The following is an 18785-nucleotide window of genomic DNA, read 5'->3' on the forward strand; positions in this document are numbered from 1 at the left end:
CAGATACTGTATTTCCCAATAATTGAATTATTTTGTACTGTTATTTTCAGACTCCAGGAAAAATAAAATCACTATGTATCATTAGAATTATAAAACAGTCAAATATAATCTTAGTATGATAACATGATTGGCACTCTCCTATCCAGAATATCAAGGGTATACCTAAATAACCAGTGAATATAGGCTCATGTCTGAATTATTACGATAAATCCAAAAGCAAGATCAGTTTTACTCCCATTCCCATTTACAGTGAATACTTGGACTTTTTTTGCTTTTGAGCAGTCCGTGAGTGGATTTCTGAAAGTCAAAATACCCAGGCTGACTATTCTGAGGAGTTTTACTTTGATTCATCTACCTTCTCTTAATGATTGTTACAGAATCCTAGAAAATTTTAGACTTAAAATGAGAGACAGTGGGCAATAACATAAAGAGCTCTGAACTTAAAGTCAGGGAACATGAGTTGCGTTCAAATTCTGCTGTCAATCAATAATATGGCCTCAGGTAAGCCACTTTACATTGCTGGGCCTGTTTCTTCACCAATATAATGAGATCAAACAATAATCTATAAGGAATCTCTCAGTACTGTTTGAAAGCAGCTGGAAAATTTGTCTACATGATCCAGCAATTTCATCCAAATATAACCTTTTGACTTCTTCAAAGATTAATATAGTTCATCCCCTACAATCCAAGTTCCTTGAGCACAGCAATGCAAAATCCTTCAGGAGATGACAAAATTGTAAGGGAGTCCAGTGTGTTTCATCCAGATGTCAAAATCCATTGGCCCAATGCAGCAATGCAAATTAATCAAAAAATTAATAAATGAATATCAATTTTTATATATTTATCAGTAAGACATTGAAATGATAAATAGCTTTTAAATATTGATTAAAATCCAAATAGTATGGGGAATTAAAATAGACTTACAAGGAATTCATTAAAGTTGCTTGTCCATTTATAACTATTTTAGGGCTTTTTTCTAATTATTTTTCAAGCATTATTTATATGCAGCACAGATGCTATTTAAAATGTCATTTGTTCAAGGAAATACGGCCTAGAAGAGTGGTTCTCTAACTAGAATGTACATACAAATTTCCTAGTGATCTTGCAAAATACAGACTCTGATTCAGTCGGTCTAGGGTTTGGATCTGAGATTTTGCATTTCTAACGAGTTCCCAAGTGGTGCTGTTGTTGGTCTATGCACTACATTTGTAATAAAAAAGGCAAGCTGCAAAGCACTATGGAGCACTGGTTCTTCCATGCACATTGATATCACTTAGGAAAACCTATGAAAATTTTGGAGTCTGGATTTCACTTCCAGAAATACTGATTTAATTATTTTGGGGTGTGGACTGGGCATAGGAGTTTTGTTTTGTTTTGTTTTGCTTTGTTTTGAGATGGAGTCTCGCTCTGTTGCCCAGGCTGGAGTGCAGTTGTGCGATCTAGGCTCACTACAAGCTCTGCCTCCTGGGTTCACGCCATTCTCCTGCCTCAGCCTCCCGAGTAGCTGGGACTACAGGCATCCGCCACCACGCCCGGCTAATTTTTTGTATTTTTAGTAGAGACGGGGTTTCACCGTGTTATCCAGGATGGTCTCAATCTCCTGACCTCGTGATCCACCCGCCTCGGCCTCCCAAAGTGCTGGGATTACAGGCGTGAGCCACCGCGCCCGGTTGACTGGGCATAGGAGTTTTTAAAGCTTCCCAGGTGATTTTTATGTGCAGGTTAAGTTTGAGAGCCACTGCCACAGAGATAATAACAAGAATCAAATTAGCAAAGTGGTGACTAACTTGGTGTAGTGAAAGAATGAAATAAAATACAATTATGTAAGGGTGAGCATTCCTAAAAAATAATGATTTTATATTTGAGCCCTAAAGTTTTATCCACAAGTCCTATCTGCTAATTCACAGGTAATCCAATTCGCAAGTAAGCAAATATCAGTAGATAGGTCTCAACTCCTAATCAAACCCCTTCCCTTCCTTTTTGTATCATGCTGTGACTGAAGAGAAATATGAACAGTGTATACAACCATTTCCTTTTTTTCCTCCTGAAGTGTATTAGACAGCAGAAGAGAAAAAGAAGAGTACAATACTTCAAAAGGGTCAGCACCATAATGTTCATCCTCTCCCCATGTTTCCTTCTAGCTTGGCCAGAAATCATTCACCCTACCAGTTGATGTTGCAGCTTCACTGCCATCTTCATTTATCTCAAAGAAAACTTTTTGCGTCACTTGGGAAACATACACTTCAGATGAATCTGGTTAAAAAAAATACACAAAAGTGTATTTAAGAGTTAAAATCAAAAGCCGTTACCTATTAGATCCCAATTAATTACATTTATTTATTTTATTTTATTTTATTTTTTTTTTTTTTGAGATGGAGTCTTGCTCTGTCACCCAGGCTGAAGTACACTGGCACGATCTCAGCTCACTGCAACCTCTGCCTCCCAGATTCAAACGATTCTACCATTCAGCCTCCCAAGTAGTTGGGATTATAGGCTCCTGCCACCACACCTGGCTAATTTTTGTATTTTTAGTAGAGATGGGGTTTCGGCATGTTGGCCAGGCTGGTCCCGAACTCCTGACCTCAGGTGATCCACCCGCCTTGGCCTCCCAAAGTTCTGGGATTACAGGTGTGAGCCACCATGCCCAGCATCATTAGATTTTCAAATGATCAAAGACAAGGAAACAAATAAATGAACTTTTTCCTATTTAGTCAATTTGCTACAGACAAAGGTGATTTATAGGTTGAGCTCTTCCAGAGATGACATATATACAGAGAGAGATCAAGTTTTTCTGTGATATAAAAGGTAAATGATGTAAGCCTCAAATCAGGTATCCAACTAAGTGAAATATTTGAAGGGACAGAGAGCTTTTCCTCCCTTAGCCATTGTCTATAGACAGAATGAAAGAGGCTTTCCAGATCTGAATTAATCCCACCCTGTATATTTAACCTCAAAGCCAAAGTGCCTTTTATATTCTGTATTTGGTTTTGATCTTAGTTTAAAATAAAATGTACTTGCCTTCAAATCTGGGGAAGCTATGAAATTCTAAGGAACTTCTGTGTCACCTGTTACAAAATCACTTCAGAGATACACTTTAAAACCTGTTAAAATTTTCAGCATAAGATCGTGCTTTACAACGTTTTGTTCTGGTGTGGATACGAGCTGAGATTGAATGCTCCTTTTTCTCCCCTTGGTGGAACTGATGTATATGTGAAGCATTTCTGGTAGAGTGACTTGCAAGTATAGTCTCCTCAAGAAGGAAGAAGTGAAACCCGGAGCCCAGAAGCCATGCCAAGCTGGCCTTGCAAGACAAGATAGATCTGACAATGTTCCTCAGAGGACAAAGGAAGCATGCTCTAGAAAACTGCCTGGCTCATAATTGGCTCGCAATAAATATTTGTAATATATAAGTCAATAATCAATAGGTCAATGCATCTGAGTATGTCTAGTGATAGAAACCTGTCAAGTGGAGAGAGATGGGCATCCACACTATTAGTGTGAATTAACTGAAATGCAAGAGAATGTTCTCTCAAGGTCCGGCAAATAAGCACCTTCTTCTCCCAGGATTGCCTGGAAGAAGACAAATAAACACAGAGGGAATGACCTAGTGGCCCACACCAAGAGGAAAGACCAAAAAGCAGGTTAGGAAGGAGTGAAGAATTTCACCCAGTTTAGCAATGGCACCAGCCCAAATGACTCCCTGGCTATTAGACTAATCCACTTAGTCTCCTTTGTTCCATCTCACTGCAGACAAAGCCCAGTCTTAGGAAAAGAACAGGCCCTGAAATATGATAGGTTAGAAGTAAGAATGTGGACTCTACAAACTCATTCATTATACCTTCATAATCATTATTTCTCTTAATTTTTAAATGAAAATTCTAAGTACATTGTTATTAAATTAAGAGAACAAGAAAACAATACATTTGCTAGATGTGCAAGTAATATTAATGTGATACTTTTCCCACTTGCTGTTTTATATTTAACTATGTGCCAAATGTTAAACTAGATGATTTACATACATTCTTTTATTTATTTCCCCAGTCACTATATTATCTCACTTAACAGATTAGAATGCTTACACTCAGAAAGGTTAAATATTTTACTACAGGTTACACAAGGAGTAGTAACTGAGTGAGAAGTCAAATATTTTTCTAACAGTTTCCAAAATAACTCTGTAAAAACATTTCATTCAAAACTTGTGAACTATATAAATATAAGGTAGTGTCCCTTTCACACAGATGTCCCATAAGACTAGTGTTGGGCTGCTTCATAGTAGCCTTTAGTGAATGTTTATTGTACAAATGATAAGTAGAGATAGCAGAGAATTTACTGTGCTCCTAGCTACCAGCAGGGGTATCAGCATTGGCTATGACTATTCTATTCTAGGCAATAAGACAGAACCAAAATGGTTAAAACAGCTCAAATAGGTAACTCAAGAGGGAAAGAACAGAAAATGCTGGACATTTATCCTTTCTGCACTGGGTTATTTTCTTGAATAAAGTCTTTTATGAAACATTTTGGAAGTATTTTCTTTAAAAATCTGCCTGTAACAGGAGATTTTTTAGAAGTCACAAATTGCTGGGAATTTGCAGAACAAGTGGCTGTTTGAAGTGTCTGAGGCATATTGAGTGATCTCCCTATGGCCAGAAAGAAGTTTAAGAAAAGGAAGTGCATGAAAAATAGTTTGGATTATTGAAGGTTGAAGAGGTGGTTGTGTCTCAGGGCACACTTACAGAGCATCCTGTTGCAGTATTTAATGTTGACCATCTCATACCTAGTGCTGACAAAATTGTCAGAGAAGTCAGATCTATCTGTCAGTGTGAGAATGAGTAGCTACACCATGTGTGAAGGTGATAATGAACATTTTGATATTTGTGACCTCATTCACCTCCTCCATCAGGAAAGTTTTTCATTCTGTTCATTTGCCCACATAATTGATGGGTGATGACTAAATTAACAACACGTTTCCAAAGCCCAGATAGCTATATAGAAATAAATACATAAAACATTTCTGCACTATTTCATGTTATGATTTACAACCCCATCAGACAGACAAGCTTAGGCCCATTTTTATAGAACAGAAGACTGAATTTAAAAGAGGGTAAGTAACTTGGGACAAATTGGCTCTCTTCATCCATTTTTTTAGCTAGTTATTTTTGAACTAGTGAGTACCACTGAGACTTGAAGAATTCAAAGACTATCTTGGCTTTGTTGTACAAGTGAACGTGTTAACCATGCAGGATTCCCCCGATGCGAGTTAGCATAAGAGCTCCATCTTCTCAGATATGTTGTCAGCCCAAAAGACTCTGTTGCTAAATCTGCAAGCTGTAGCGTTACAATTTCTTGATTGTGTTCATCATCCAGCAGCTTATGGATGACTATTTCATGTGTTCTCATATTAGTGAATTAACATTTGCAAATTGTTTTATAAGAGTTGTATTAGCTCTGCTTAGATGAGAGACTCAAAGTTGTAATTCCCATTATTCAGACGAGGAGATCCAAACAGGGCAGAAATAAAAACCCATATAATACTTTTACTTATGTAGTTTTATTAGAAGTATAGCCAGAGTGCTTATCTAACATTCTAAAATGCTTTTTGACTTTCATTAAGAAAAACTACTTAAACATAAAGTGCTTGTTTACAAACAGCTCAACATGACTATGACATTTACTCACTGTGCATATATTTATCAGAGCTGAATGCTCTTTCAGTTTTAAGCTCAGCTAGTTAATGTAGTCCTAACAAAACAAATTAACATCATAATATAAGAATTATTTATCATACTACCTGTTATTCCAGAAAGGTCGCAGCCACCACTAAATATCTCGGTTATGTTCAAAGAATACAAAACGTCTTTGAAGTCTACTTTTTGTTCTACTTTAAATCTGTTATTAAAAAAAAAGAAAAAGAAAAGTCTTGAAACACTGCACATTTTTGCTACCAATTTTTTAATGGATGACTTGGAGGATAATATATTGTAAAATCTTTTGTTTTTATTATCTCAATTACATTTTCTCACATTTCACACCATTTTCCCCAGCTCCAACAATCAGCTCTGGGTTGCCAATAACTTGCTTCCCAGATAAATGGTTGGAGGAAAGAGGGAACAGAAATTGCATTTTTTTTTTAAAGTAACAATTACCCAACAAAACTCGGTGAGAATTCTAAGTTCTATCTAAGGTCTCAATTGCTTGGCTTCTTTCTAACAAGTCTAAAATTTCCCTCTTATGTATTCAAGATTTTTACACCATCAAAGATGGTTCCTGGCAGATGCCCATGACATGATGAGCAGGGAACAGGAGTCCACAGTCCTTGGAGAAGATTGTTAGCTATTAAGGAAGAGAGAAGTATTTATAACCCATCATTCATCTCGCCCATTGTCACAGTCAATGAGATGTTCTTTAGTGTATGGACAGGCCTAATATCTTCTGAATAGGCCCTATAAAAGGATAAAGGAAGGGGAACCAGATTTCTTTCAAAGGAAATAAAAGACAAAAATTACAGGAGGTGGGGGGGGGGAAAAGGAGGTAGCCAGTGCTTCCAACACCGAGCCGTAAGTTAGGAGACTAGTGTCTGGCTCACCTGTCTGTGCCTTAATTTGCCTCACCTGTGAAAAGGGTACTTAACCAGATAATCCCAAAAGATTTTCTCAGCCACTGATCTTCCATGATTCCAAGTCAAAAGCAATCACTGAACCTCACTTTCCCATTTAAATAAAAGTGGGGGTGGGGGGAAGCTAGTACTTATTGACTTCATAGATGCTTAAAGCATTAATTTGCATTTTAAATACAGATCAGAAACTTGGTTTATGAAAGAAAAGACACATGTAATAATCTTAAACAGGGAGCTATATATATTTCCTACATCAGCAAAATTCCAGGCAATTCCCACTGAGGGGCTTTGTCTATGCCCTCTGGGCATTGACCCCTGTGCTCCCCAGTTAGAATGCATACGCTAGTGCTCAAGGATCCTTGTTCATTCAGCAGGTAGGCCCACATCTGGAGCTAGAAATTAGGTGGGGCAATCAGTCTAATTAGATCATTGTTTTAATTGGAAATACTGAATGAGCTTCTTAATTATAATTCTCCAAAGCAATAAACATGCTGTGGCAGAACTCTACTGGGACTAAATTATTTCTTGGTAAAATAATATGTTTTTTGGAAGATGGTAACTCATTCAGAACCCTATCTACCTGGGAATGGACACAACATGAACATTAAAATCAGCTGATAAAGAAAATAGCTCATTCTATGCCAACTGCTTTCACCTTCTTCCTTGTAACTTCCTACTAAGAAAGATAATATGCAGCATGATGGTTTGGGAGGTTGGCTTTTTTCCTGTTTTTATTACTACAGTCTTTAAACTGAATGGAGTATGGGCTTTTAAAGGGTGGAGAATATATGTTCTAATCTACCTATAAATGGGCTATAATAGTCCAATAATTTTAGGATAATGACAAAAATACTGCAAGACTTATTACAACTTCTAATAATGCCTAATTATCACTGGAGAGTCATTTAAGTAACAGTCCTGCTCATAATATAGTCCAATGAAACCTACAGCAATAGAAACACATTCAGCCATCTAATGAATGTATAATCTACAGCCAATTCCTAATTATCCATAATTATTGGAGCCATGAATAGCCAGGTGTGAAGAAGCACCGCCATGTGTTAGGTACTTAAGATAAATTACAGTTTTTAATCTTTACAAAAATCTAAGGAAGTCGGCATTATTATTTCTATTAACGTGTAAGAAAATAGAAGCCTGAGGAGGTTAATTTTCAGGGTCAAGGTTAAGGTAGGTTCCAGAGGTATGATTTAAACTCAGGTCTATTTGAAGTCAAAGCTAACGTGCTAACTGCCACTACTTTCTAATCAAAATGTAATTCAACACCACCATATTGGTCAATATATATAATGTCCCTCTTCCAAAGTTTATGAGTCTTCATATTTCTCCCAGTTGTGGTTCATTTTCCCTTTTCCTTAATCCTCCTCTAAAATTGTCAAAAGAACAGCAGGCAAAGGTAAAAGAATGAGCAGCAAAATGCTAGATAAACAATTAGCAACTAAATCATGAATGGAATTTTTAGCATATACAAATAATATCTATTTGTTTAAAAGAGAGTAATTCACTCCCAAATGTAACCATTGTGCTGAAACAGATCTCACACAGGGAAAAGCTGCAGAAAAATGAAAAACAATCCCAATTTTCGTTTTAAGAATGACCTACTTCTGGCCTCCAGGCCCTGTTGGGGAATGGTATTGGCCCTTCCTTTCCCCTTATCCCCAGAGTTCTTGTTTAATGAAAAAAAGTCTTGGATCAATTTCCCTCTGGGTTTGTGTTATCATCTGAAATCCCAGCTTTGGTACAGTGGGCTTGAATCATTCTTGGTGTATTAGGCTATTCTCACACTGCTATAAAGAAATACGAGTCTCAAAAAAAAAAAAAAAGAAAAAAGAAATACCTGAGACTGGGTAATTTATAAAGAAAAGAAGTTTAATTGGTTCACAGTTCCAAAGGCTGTACAGGGAGCATGATGCTGGCATTTGTTGGTTACTGGGGAGGTATCAGGAAACTTACAATCATGGCTGAAGGCAAAGAGGAATGGGCACATCTTACATGGCTGGAATAGGAGGAAGAGAAACAGGGGGCAGGGGCTACACGCTTTTGAACAACCAAATCTCGTGAGAACTCTACGATGAGCACAGCACTGAAGGCGGAAATTTGCCCCCATGATCCCATCACTTTCCACCAGGCCCCATCTCCAACACTGGGGATTGCAATTTGACATGAGATTTGGGTGGGGACATAAATCCAAACCATATCACTTGTACTGTTCAGAGCCGGAACCAACCAAACCAAATATTAGGGTTGCTCATGAGGAGAGAAATACAACACAATCTTTGACAATGGTGGCCCTAGATGGTTATGTGAGTACACAGTAAATTCTGGTCACTTTCCAATCAATTACCTGTGTGTGTGTGTGTGTGTGTGTGTGTGTGTGTGTGTGTGTGTGTAAAATAATTAAAATACTCTATTAATGTCACAGGCTGAATTTAAAATACTTTCACATATGAAACATCTGGATAATGTTTAATGTATGCCTAGTATTCCCATTTTTATCCATGTCCAATAGGTCAAAGTAAATGAACATTTTGTAATCACTACTGCAGCTGGTCACAACGTATCTATTCTCATATCCAGTCTCATTTTCCTTGCCTTCCTGCCACCCACACACAATTTACATTCACCCACTTATAGATCCAAGGCTGGCCAAGCCTAGAATTAATTTCTAGCCAGCAAAAAGATGATCATTTATGTCCTGTGTTAAGTGTTACATCTTTTGAAAAGTCTCCTTGGTACGGCTACTCCAGATCTCTCATCCTACTGCTCACCCTATCACTGACTGCTTGTTCTGTTCTGTGCTCCCTCTCTTGCTTACCCTACAGTCACCTGTTTTCAGACGTCTGGCTGACCTCTTCCAGTATTGGCTCAGCCATTAATTAGCTGTGTGACCACAGGCAAGGTATTTACCTGTCTCCATCTTGTCTGTAACCTTAACGTAAAACTAGACCTTCATCAAATTGATTGAGGAATTTAATGAGATATGATGGGGGGCCACCTATTACAATGTTGGCATTATAATATATGGCCACTGTTAGAATTAAATGAGTAATAATACAAATAATATTTAGCTATTATTGAGCACTAAAAATTGTATACACATTATCTCATGGAATCCTCACAACACTAAGAGGCATGTATTATCATTACTGCATTTAACAGTATAAGAAAAATCTTAGAAAAGTTATATAGTAAGAAAGTGCTTAAAGTTATATAGTAAGAAAGTGGCAGGCCTCTGGGTCTTCAATATTATTTTCAGTAATCTGGTTTCAACAATTGACAAAAGATACTGTGAGGTGCCACATCAGTCAATATTTTTAAAGAATGATATCTCTCACAAAGACTATGGCTATTATTAAGATAATACTATACTTTTGAATAGAACTGTAGTGCTTAACAAGTTTAAAGGCCGAGACTTCCAAAAATTCAGTGAGAACTATAAAGCCTCTCCCAAGGAAAATACATGCATAACCTTACATGCATAAACTTGCAAATAATTTCAGGGCTTCAAGGACCCTTGGAAGTATATCCTAGACCTCTCTAGAAGTCCATGGTGCCCAGGTAAGGACTACTACAAAAGAGCAAGAATTCACAGCCCTCTTATTTTCTAGTAAGTTGAGCCTGGAACCCCCAAACAACCTATTTCTTCTTAACCCATATCTAGTTAGTCACACATTTCAATAATTTCACCAGTTCCTTACTATTCCCAGTGAGGCTGCTCCCTTTAAACACTCTTTACTTAATGTCCAAGTTGTTGCAGTGGTTTTTTAACTGATCTTTTAGGCTTTAGTCTTTCCCTCTTTAACAAATCCAGGATATTACCACTACTCAGTTTAAAGCAACAAATGCTCATTGAATAGCTACTATTTTTTATATACATGCTTTTTGCTGCAGTCACAGAGAGGAAACATGCCTAGCTCTTCACCTCAAGTAGCTTATGGGTCAGAGGGGAAGATAAACAATTCATTTTAATATAACTGCTATGCAGAAATAAACACAAGGTACTAGAACTTTCCCAGTGGGGAGAAGGGAAGATGCTTGTATGATATTGCATGGAGAGATCAGAAAGGCTTTCTAAAACCCAAACTTAATTTTAAGGACAAATAGAAGTTTTATAGAAAAATAGGAACCGTTGGCAGGGGTGGGGGATAAATGAGGAAGAGGGAAAATTTTCAGACAAGTTATCCAGGGTGAACAATTCTGACTACTACATATATCTTTCTAAAACACTGACTTAATCATTTCATTGTCTTACTTGGACATATTCAACAATTCTTCATTGCATATAGGATTTATTCTTCAACTCTTTTAAAACCCAACTCAAGTCCTTCTTTCATGAAGCCTTTGTTTACAATTCATTTCCTGTGCACTCTCCCTTTTTGTGAACCTTCTAATGCTTACTGATTATACCATTCTTTTAGTACTTACTGTACATTGCTGTGTAGTCTTAGTGAATTTCTTTCTTTTTTTTTTTTTTTTTGAGACGGAATCTCACTCTGTTGCCCAGGCTGGAGTGCAGTGGCATGATCTGGGCTCTCTGCAAGCTCCGCCTCCCAGGTTCACGCCATTTTCCTGCCTCAGCCTCCCGAGTAGCTGGGACTACAGGTGCCTGCCACCACACCTGGCTAATTGTTTTTTTTGTTTGTTTGTTTTTAGTAGAGACGGGGTTTAACGGTGTGAGCCAGGATGGTCTCGATCTCCTGACCTCGTGATCTGCCCGCCTCGGCCTCCTAAAGTGCTGGGATTACAGACGTGAGCCACCGCGCCCGGCCGTCTTAGTGAATTTCTTGCACAAATCTTGTACTATTCCATTTTATCAATAGGTGGTAACCATCTTATCAATAAGGAACCTATTGCTTTACATCTGTCCCAGCCTCTTGCCCACAGTAGAATCCCAATCAATGTTTTTGAACAGGAAATACACTTTCTAATAAGTATCAAACTAATAAGGCTGTGACCCAATAGACACGAGAGCTAATCCTTCTCTGTCAATACTCATTGAATGGCAATCAATTTATCTTCTCAGTGCCTCAGTTTTCTTATCTGTGAAATGGGAGAATAACTAAGTCAGATGATACAATCACAACATTTGCTATTAAAATATAAATGCTAACACTTCACAAAGTTAAAAGTTACTTGTTTATTTACCTTATGTGTATTAAATTATCATTTTTGCCCATACACACAATTTTTATACTATATTTTCAGAATGATTCTTCTACAGAGAAGAATCTGGTGTATAGCAATTATGTTTTAGATTCTTCAACCAAAGGAAGTTTTATTACTAAAATATTTAAAGGATCTCATACTACATTTAGACAAAGTAATATGATTATTTTAGCTAACATTCAACTGCAGGATGATGTCCAAAATTATATATCTAGTATATTACAGATAATAAATAATGGGAAGCACTCGAGTATTTTGAGATGATATCTTATTGGCCTCAATTCTAAACTAGTTATACACAAAAGAGGGGAAGGAGAAGTATTTCTTAAGCAGTAACTATAATCTAAATAGTCACTCACATGCTCCTTTCTACTGTAGCTTAAATATAAACATTCTTATGGGTGTTTTTTTTTTTTGGCATATACTAACTTTGCTACCAAAGAGATATTTTGTTTTACAACAATATAGAATTTATTACAGTTGGAGTTATGGGTTGAATTGTGCATACCCCCTTTCCCAAATTCATGTGTTGAAGCCCTAACCCTCAGTATCTTTTAATGTCACCTTACTTGGAAATAGGAATGGGCCTTAATCCAATATGATTGGTGTCCTTATAAGATATGAGAACACCACACGAAGACAGATGGCTACATGACAACAGAAGAAATAATTGGAGTGCTTTATCTATAAGGAGAGGAAGACCAAGGACTTCCAGCCACTATCGGAAGGGAGGAAGAGGCAAGGAAGGATTCTCCTAACGGTCTCAGTGAGAGCATGTTGTGCTGACACCTTGATTTTGACATTTAGCCTCCAGACTGTGAGAGAATCAATTTCTGTTGTTCTAAGCCACCTACTCTGTTGTGTTGTGCTGTTATAGCAGCTCTAGGAAATTAATGAAGTTGATTAAGCTGTTCCAATTTTATCAAAATACTTAGTTATCAGTTTGAAAACCATTTCACATTTATTCAGATGTGAAAGAACCACAACATTCAGTAATAAAATATAAATCTGCCAGTCTACCCCAAACATTTATTGAGCCTACGTCGTTTCCTCTCTTCTCTACCAAATGCATATTTTAAACGGGTATTTTTCTGTTGTGAAGAAATTGTTCCTTTTGGCAGAAATGTATTTCAGAACTTTTAATCCATGATTTTGGTGCTCAGGAAACTTAATTCATAAACAGGTTCTGATAAGTTAAAATTGTTAATGAACTAAATATATAAGCAAATTGTTCCTTTAACAAATCAGAAGACATTAATTTACTAAAAAAAGAATGCATTTTACATGTAATGCTGTATTAGTGTGATTAAACAACAACAAATTTCTGTCCTCTGAATTTAGAAAAAAAAAATCTCACTTTTCCTTCTCTAGAGAGAAGTTTTGAAGTAAATGGCAAATGTCCTATTTTTCATGATGCTATATGTATGGAAAGGCGGGAAAGCTTCATCAGGGTCCTCAAAGAGAATAAATTAGAGTGACCGGAAAGTTGAATTCTGGTTTTTAAGATATTTAAAATTAAATAAAGAGAAATAATATAGAATTTCTTTCCTTGAAAATATTTGTGTAATTTAATTCAATAATACTCATTTAGCACATACTATATACCATGAAGCATGCTAGGAACAACAGAAACTAAAATGAGCAAGACCTAACCCGCTGTCCCAGAAATCACATTTTAATAGGACAGACAGGAATGTGAGCAAGAAATAAAAGTGCAATGTAATAAGTGCTATGATGTGAATTTTCCTGAAGTATTCTAGAAATATAGATAAGGAATGGTTCACTCTAACTAGGCATGTTTGAGTGCGATAACTTCAAGGGAAACCATGGAGGATTAATGGGAACTTATTGGTCAGACACCACAGAGAAGGGCCTGCCACACAGAAAAGAAAGGAGTGGAGTCTGAGAATTCAGAGAAGACAATGTTTCTAGTTTGGTATTGACTGGGCAGTGATCTTTTTAACAAAGAAAAAATAAAATAAAGCCGTCATTTATTTAGCACCTTCTAGTTGCCAGACTTTGTGCTATGAATAGAAGTATGTAATGAGATACTGTAACTGAAACTGCCAAGTTTTTAAATATCATTGGTGGCTGGAATTTGTATGGAAATGGGGAATACAACTGCCAATTATTGTTTTTGTTTCTATAAAAACAAAGATTCAAATTCAGCTTTTAAGGCAAATTGTTCTTTTGTTTAAGGAAAGCAATACAATGGGCTTTTTCATTTTGCAAGTAGAACCAGTGGGATGGAGATGGGGAAGTTTGAGATGACGAGGGCGTAAGCTATTTTATATGATATGAAAACATTGTTTTCACTGAAATCTCTTGGTATAGACGCTATTTTTTTTTTTTTTTTTTTTTTTTTTTTTTTTTTTTGGAGATAGGGTCTCGCTTTGCTGCCCAGGCTGGAGTGCAGTGGCAGGATCACAGCTCACTGAAGCCTCAAACGCATGGGCTCAAGTGATCCTCCTGCCTTATCCTCCATGGTAGCTGGGACTACAGGCACTCACCACCATGTTCAACTAATGTTTTTTTATTTTTTATTTTTTTTTTTATTTTCTAAAGACAGGGTCTTTCTTTGTTGCTCCTGCTGGTCTTGAACTCCTGGGCTCAAGAGATCCTCCTGCCTTGGCCTCCCAAAGTGCTGGGATTACAGGCATAAGCCACTACATCTGGCAACTATAGATTCTTGTCACAACTGGGAAGCTGGCCTTAGAGAGCATGGAAGAAAATCTGGGTCACCTTCTCTTTATACTGGGAAATGTTGGAGGACTCTGAATGCTGAATAGGAGGGAGGTGTAAAGATAACTCTTTTAGGTGAAGGTGGGTGCTAGCACCGTTGCAATGGTAGGCTAAGTATAACAACGGACAGAAGGAGACTATTTGGTACAAGAAATAGTCTACACTCAAGGAACTATCATAATTGGTACCTGGTTTTAAATTACTTGCTATGTTGTAAGTCCCTTTCACTATCACCAAGATTTCAGTAAAATTTGCTTAAACATTGAAGTTGTTCTTCTTGTATTAGTTTGCCAGGGCTGCCATAACAAAGTACTACAAACTGGGTATCTTAAATAACAAATAGATTGTCTCACAGTTGCAGAGGCTAGAGGTCTTAAATCAAGATGTCAGCAGTGTTGGATTCTTCAGAAGGCCGTGAGGGAAAAATTTGTTCTATGCCTCTCTTGTTGATTTGTAGATGGCCATTTTTTCCCTGTGTCTCTTCACATCATCTTCCCTCCATGCATATCTCTGTCTAAATTTTCCTTTTTAGAGGACAACAGTCATGTTGGATAAGAGCCTGGCCTAATGACCTAACTTTCATTACTCTGTAAAAATCTTGTCTCCAAATAAGGCAACATTCTGAGTTACTGGTTAGAACTTCACCATATGAATTTGGGTGGGGGGATGCAATTCAACCCATAACAGTTGTGCTTGGAAGAATTAAGAGAGAAGTCTGTGTCTACACTGTGGGGGTAGTATGGGAAGTGTGGAGTGCGGCCCTGGAGTGGAGATGCTGATAACAAGGCCAAACGTTCAAAGTTGTCTACACTGTGACAGCTTGGACAGATTTTTGGACTGTGAAACATTCCTCTAAGGATTCCTAAAAATGCTGTCAAAGGAAATTCTGGTGAAAGCCTGTATTTCTTCTTGTCAATTGAGGTTGGGGCTTATGCATTATTATTTAGACTGAAAAATCTAGCAATAAGTATCATTATCCACATTTTATATTGATAAAACCACAACTCAAAATGGTCAAGTGACTCTCCTGAGACCCCACTGGTGGTACATGTCACAGACAGTTTTCAAACTCAGTAATTTTTTTTTGTCTCCAAGAAAGTGATCATTTCAGAGCTAAGAGAAGTAAATTTGAAAATAAACAATTTAATTTCAAAAAATATTATTTCATTATTAGAAGGTAAACCATCTGTCATACACACCATTATACCCCAGTGTTTGGCATAGTAGGTGCTAAAAAAAATATTCTTTCAAAAAAAGAATAATATCAAGTAGAGATATTCAAATGGCTGGGAAATGAAAGAGAAGTTGGGGTTAGAGACTCAGATTTTAAAAACCAGAATAACAGGGATATTTCTGAGAGAGAGTAAGAGGAGGAAAATTCTGAAGATGAAACTCTGATAAACATTTTTGCTTGGGAACAGAAACAAAATAGAAGTAAGTCAAGGAGCAGGGAAAATTTCCAGAAAGAGAGAAAGAAATAAGTCAGTAGTGTCCTGGGGACTAAAGGAAGAAAGCTTTTCCAGAAAAAAAGGGATGGTTAATAACACTTTGATCAAGATCCCAGAGTTAGGATGAGAGAAGTAGAGGATACTTCTTTCTCCACGATATCAAAGAAGGTAAAGAAAGAGAAGATTAATAAAGATTTACATAAATTTTGAGGTGATTTCTATAAATAGAGAGGAGAAAGTTTACCTGATGATAGGTTTTCTTTAGGATATAGAAGACTGGCACACTTGTTGGAAGTAAGAGAAATCAACCTAGAGCAGTAAGTGAAGGAGAGAAGTAATGTCCTGGTATGGTGTAGGTAGGAGTAAAGAAGGTTCTCTAGAGTAAGGAAGGAGTGCTGAGCTCTAGTCTGGGTAAAGCCAGAGGTGACTCCTTTCCAGGTTTTTGCTCCAACAAAATCAACAGTTGAAGTAGTTGCAGTAGTTGAAGAACAGGAGTGGCTTTTTTTTTTTTTTTTTTTTTCTGATACTGGGTCTCACCCTGTTGCCAGGCTGGAGTGCAGTGGCGCAGTCTCAGCTCACTGCAAACCTCTACCTCCCAGGTTCAACTGATTCTCTTGCCTCAGCCTCCCAAGTAGCTGGGATTACAGGCACCTGCCACCATGCCCAGCTAATTCTGGTGTTTTTAGTAAAGACAGAATTTCACCACATTAGCCAGTCTGGACTCGAACTCCTGACCTCAGATGATCTGCCCGCCTCAGCCTCCCAAAGTGCTGGGATTACAGTCATGAGCCACCATGCCTGGCCAGGAGTGGCTTGTTGAGTGGACTCAGAATTGAGGATAGTTGAGAAGAGAATTAGGAAAGGGATAAAGGAGACAAAAACATTAAAAATGTTAATGAGACTATGACTGAAATAACTAATGACTAGATCCTGGCTGAGTGGAAAAGGAAGTAAAAACCAAGAGGTTTAAGAGACCAATGGCCAGAAACAGGGGAGCACAAAACAATTGGGGCTTGATGAGTTTGAAAGGAAATTTAGAAATAAAACGACAGTATATAATCTATTACACATAAATCTCTTTTTATAAGTTTGGGTAGAGTGTGAATTGAGTCATTTGGGCACACCTTTCTTTTTGAAGTTTCTCCTGTTCCTTAGGAGCATGATGTTAAAAATTTAGTTCATAATTATTGCTTCCTGAGATAACCCTTTGCAATTTCCATTTTGTACTAACTACCTAAAATTGACTATAGGATTCTGTTTGTAATTCAATGATTGTTAGAGCACTGTCCGTCAAAGTGATATAACATATCTTTCAATTGTGTAAAACATACCATTATAATTATTTTTTTCTTAATAAGAGATAAATATTAAAAATTCCAATCAGGAAAAAAGTGGAGAAAATTAGCATAATAAAAAGACAATAATTCCTTCTAATCCCAACACTCTAATTTTAAGACATATACTTATCTGTTACAGAGAAAACTAAGCACTTAAATTCAGTTCTTCTCATGGTAAAGCAATGCTAGCACAGGTAAGCCCTGCTTTAGTATCCAAAAGTAGAGTAAAATTTCCAAATACATTTGTATTTTCATTTGTGTCAATAGACTTTTCAAGTATTTGTTACCTTTCAGCTGACTGCTCAAATTCCTACGTGAGTGGAAACATAAGAACTCGTATAATAAAATAACATCACCAACCTAGGGAGGCTTATTTCTACTTCCTCTTCTTGCATCTCAGAGAGCCATTTTAGGATTTGTTGAGCAGTAATTAGTTTTTCCACTTCTTCTATATCCATACCTTCTGCAGGAAGTATGATAATTAAGCTAAATTCATCACCTTTATAAGACAATTCTAAAACTTGGTAGTTCACGGAAGATTCAGAAAAATAACCTGGAATAGACAAAATAAAATATCAAATATACTTGGCAATTCTCAAGACTATGATTAGGAACTGTGGTTTCTCACATTACCATATTTTGTTCTCAGAAGAGCCTTCATCATTGGAATTTTGACAGTTGAACCATTTTTCTTAGTAAAATTTATCAGCTGTGTGTCCTCTTTTCTGAATTTCTGTTTCCAATCTCCTTTGAAATAAATAGCATTCACCAGGACAAGCCGAGTCAGAGGGCCAAATTCTTCCCCTGAAAACATGTCTTTAATTTTTCCTAGGAAGTGGGTGGAGGAGGAGGTAAGAAGAAATGTGCAATAGTGATTCAGTGGAATTGCTTTGAATAGAATTAAAGCAAAAGTGTCTTTTGCAGATCAGTTTTGGATAGGGCATGTTATCATCTAAATATGGTAATTTTGAGAATAGACGGGATTGCTGTTAAATATTTCATGAAGAAACAGGTGCAAATGGAATTTCACTACGAAATTAGAAATATGAGACTGTTTTAGGCAAACTCAGATATACCTAGACTCTCCAATAAGATCATTTGTAACCATTGTATGTCAGACATAAAGAATAAAAATATTACTTCTTCCATATTTACTGGTATTATTCCATCTATTTCAAGGTCTTCTAAAATGTCAGTCATCATAAGTAAGTTAATGGTACACCCAAACTTGCCATTCTGACAGCTGTGTCCACTGACCATTGGAAAGGGAAAAGAATGGAGGATACTAGTATGATCCTTTTCCTCCAAATAACTGGTCTCCTATTTCTATGTCCAGTGAGTTTTTCCAAGTTATGAGAAATAGGCATGACTGGGTGCCATGGAGCTGTCTAGTGATGTCCTCATTTCCTACAGCTGTGAACATGGCTCACCACGCTTATCTCACACTTTCAACTTATGCTT

The 18785-nt window shown here is 37.0% G+C and overlaps 1 protein-coding gene across 1 annotated transcript in view; it reads right to left on the reverse strand.

Moving 5' to 3' along the window:
• SERPINI2 (serpin family I member 2) overlaps positions 1-18785 on the reverse strand; it is a 36007-nt gene that overhangs the window by 9434 nt on the left and 7788 nt on the right. Inside the window, exons 5-8 of the mRNA XM_008970942.4 lie at positions 17958-18152; positions 17685-17877; positions 5789-5886; positions 2167-2253 (exon numbers count right to left, since the gene is read on the reverse strand). Coding sequence (XP_008969190.2) covers positions 2167-2253; positions 5789-5886; positions 17685-17877; positions 17958-18152 — 573 coding nt within the window. The remainder of the gene's footprint in view (positions 1-2166; positions 2254-5788; positions 5887-17684; positions 17878-17957; positions 18153-18785) is intronic.

The sequence above is a fragment of the Pan paniscus genome, chromosome 2 (genome assembly GCF_029289425.2).
Source record: "Pan paniscus chromosome 2, NHGRI_mPanPan1-v2.0_pri, whole genome shotgun sequence".
NCBI classification, from domain to species: Eukaryota; Metazoa; Chordata; class Mammalia; order Primates; family Hominidae; genus Pan; species Pan paniscus.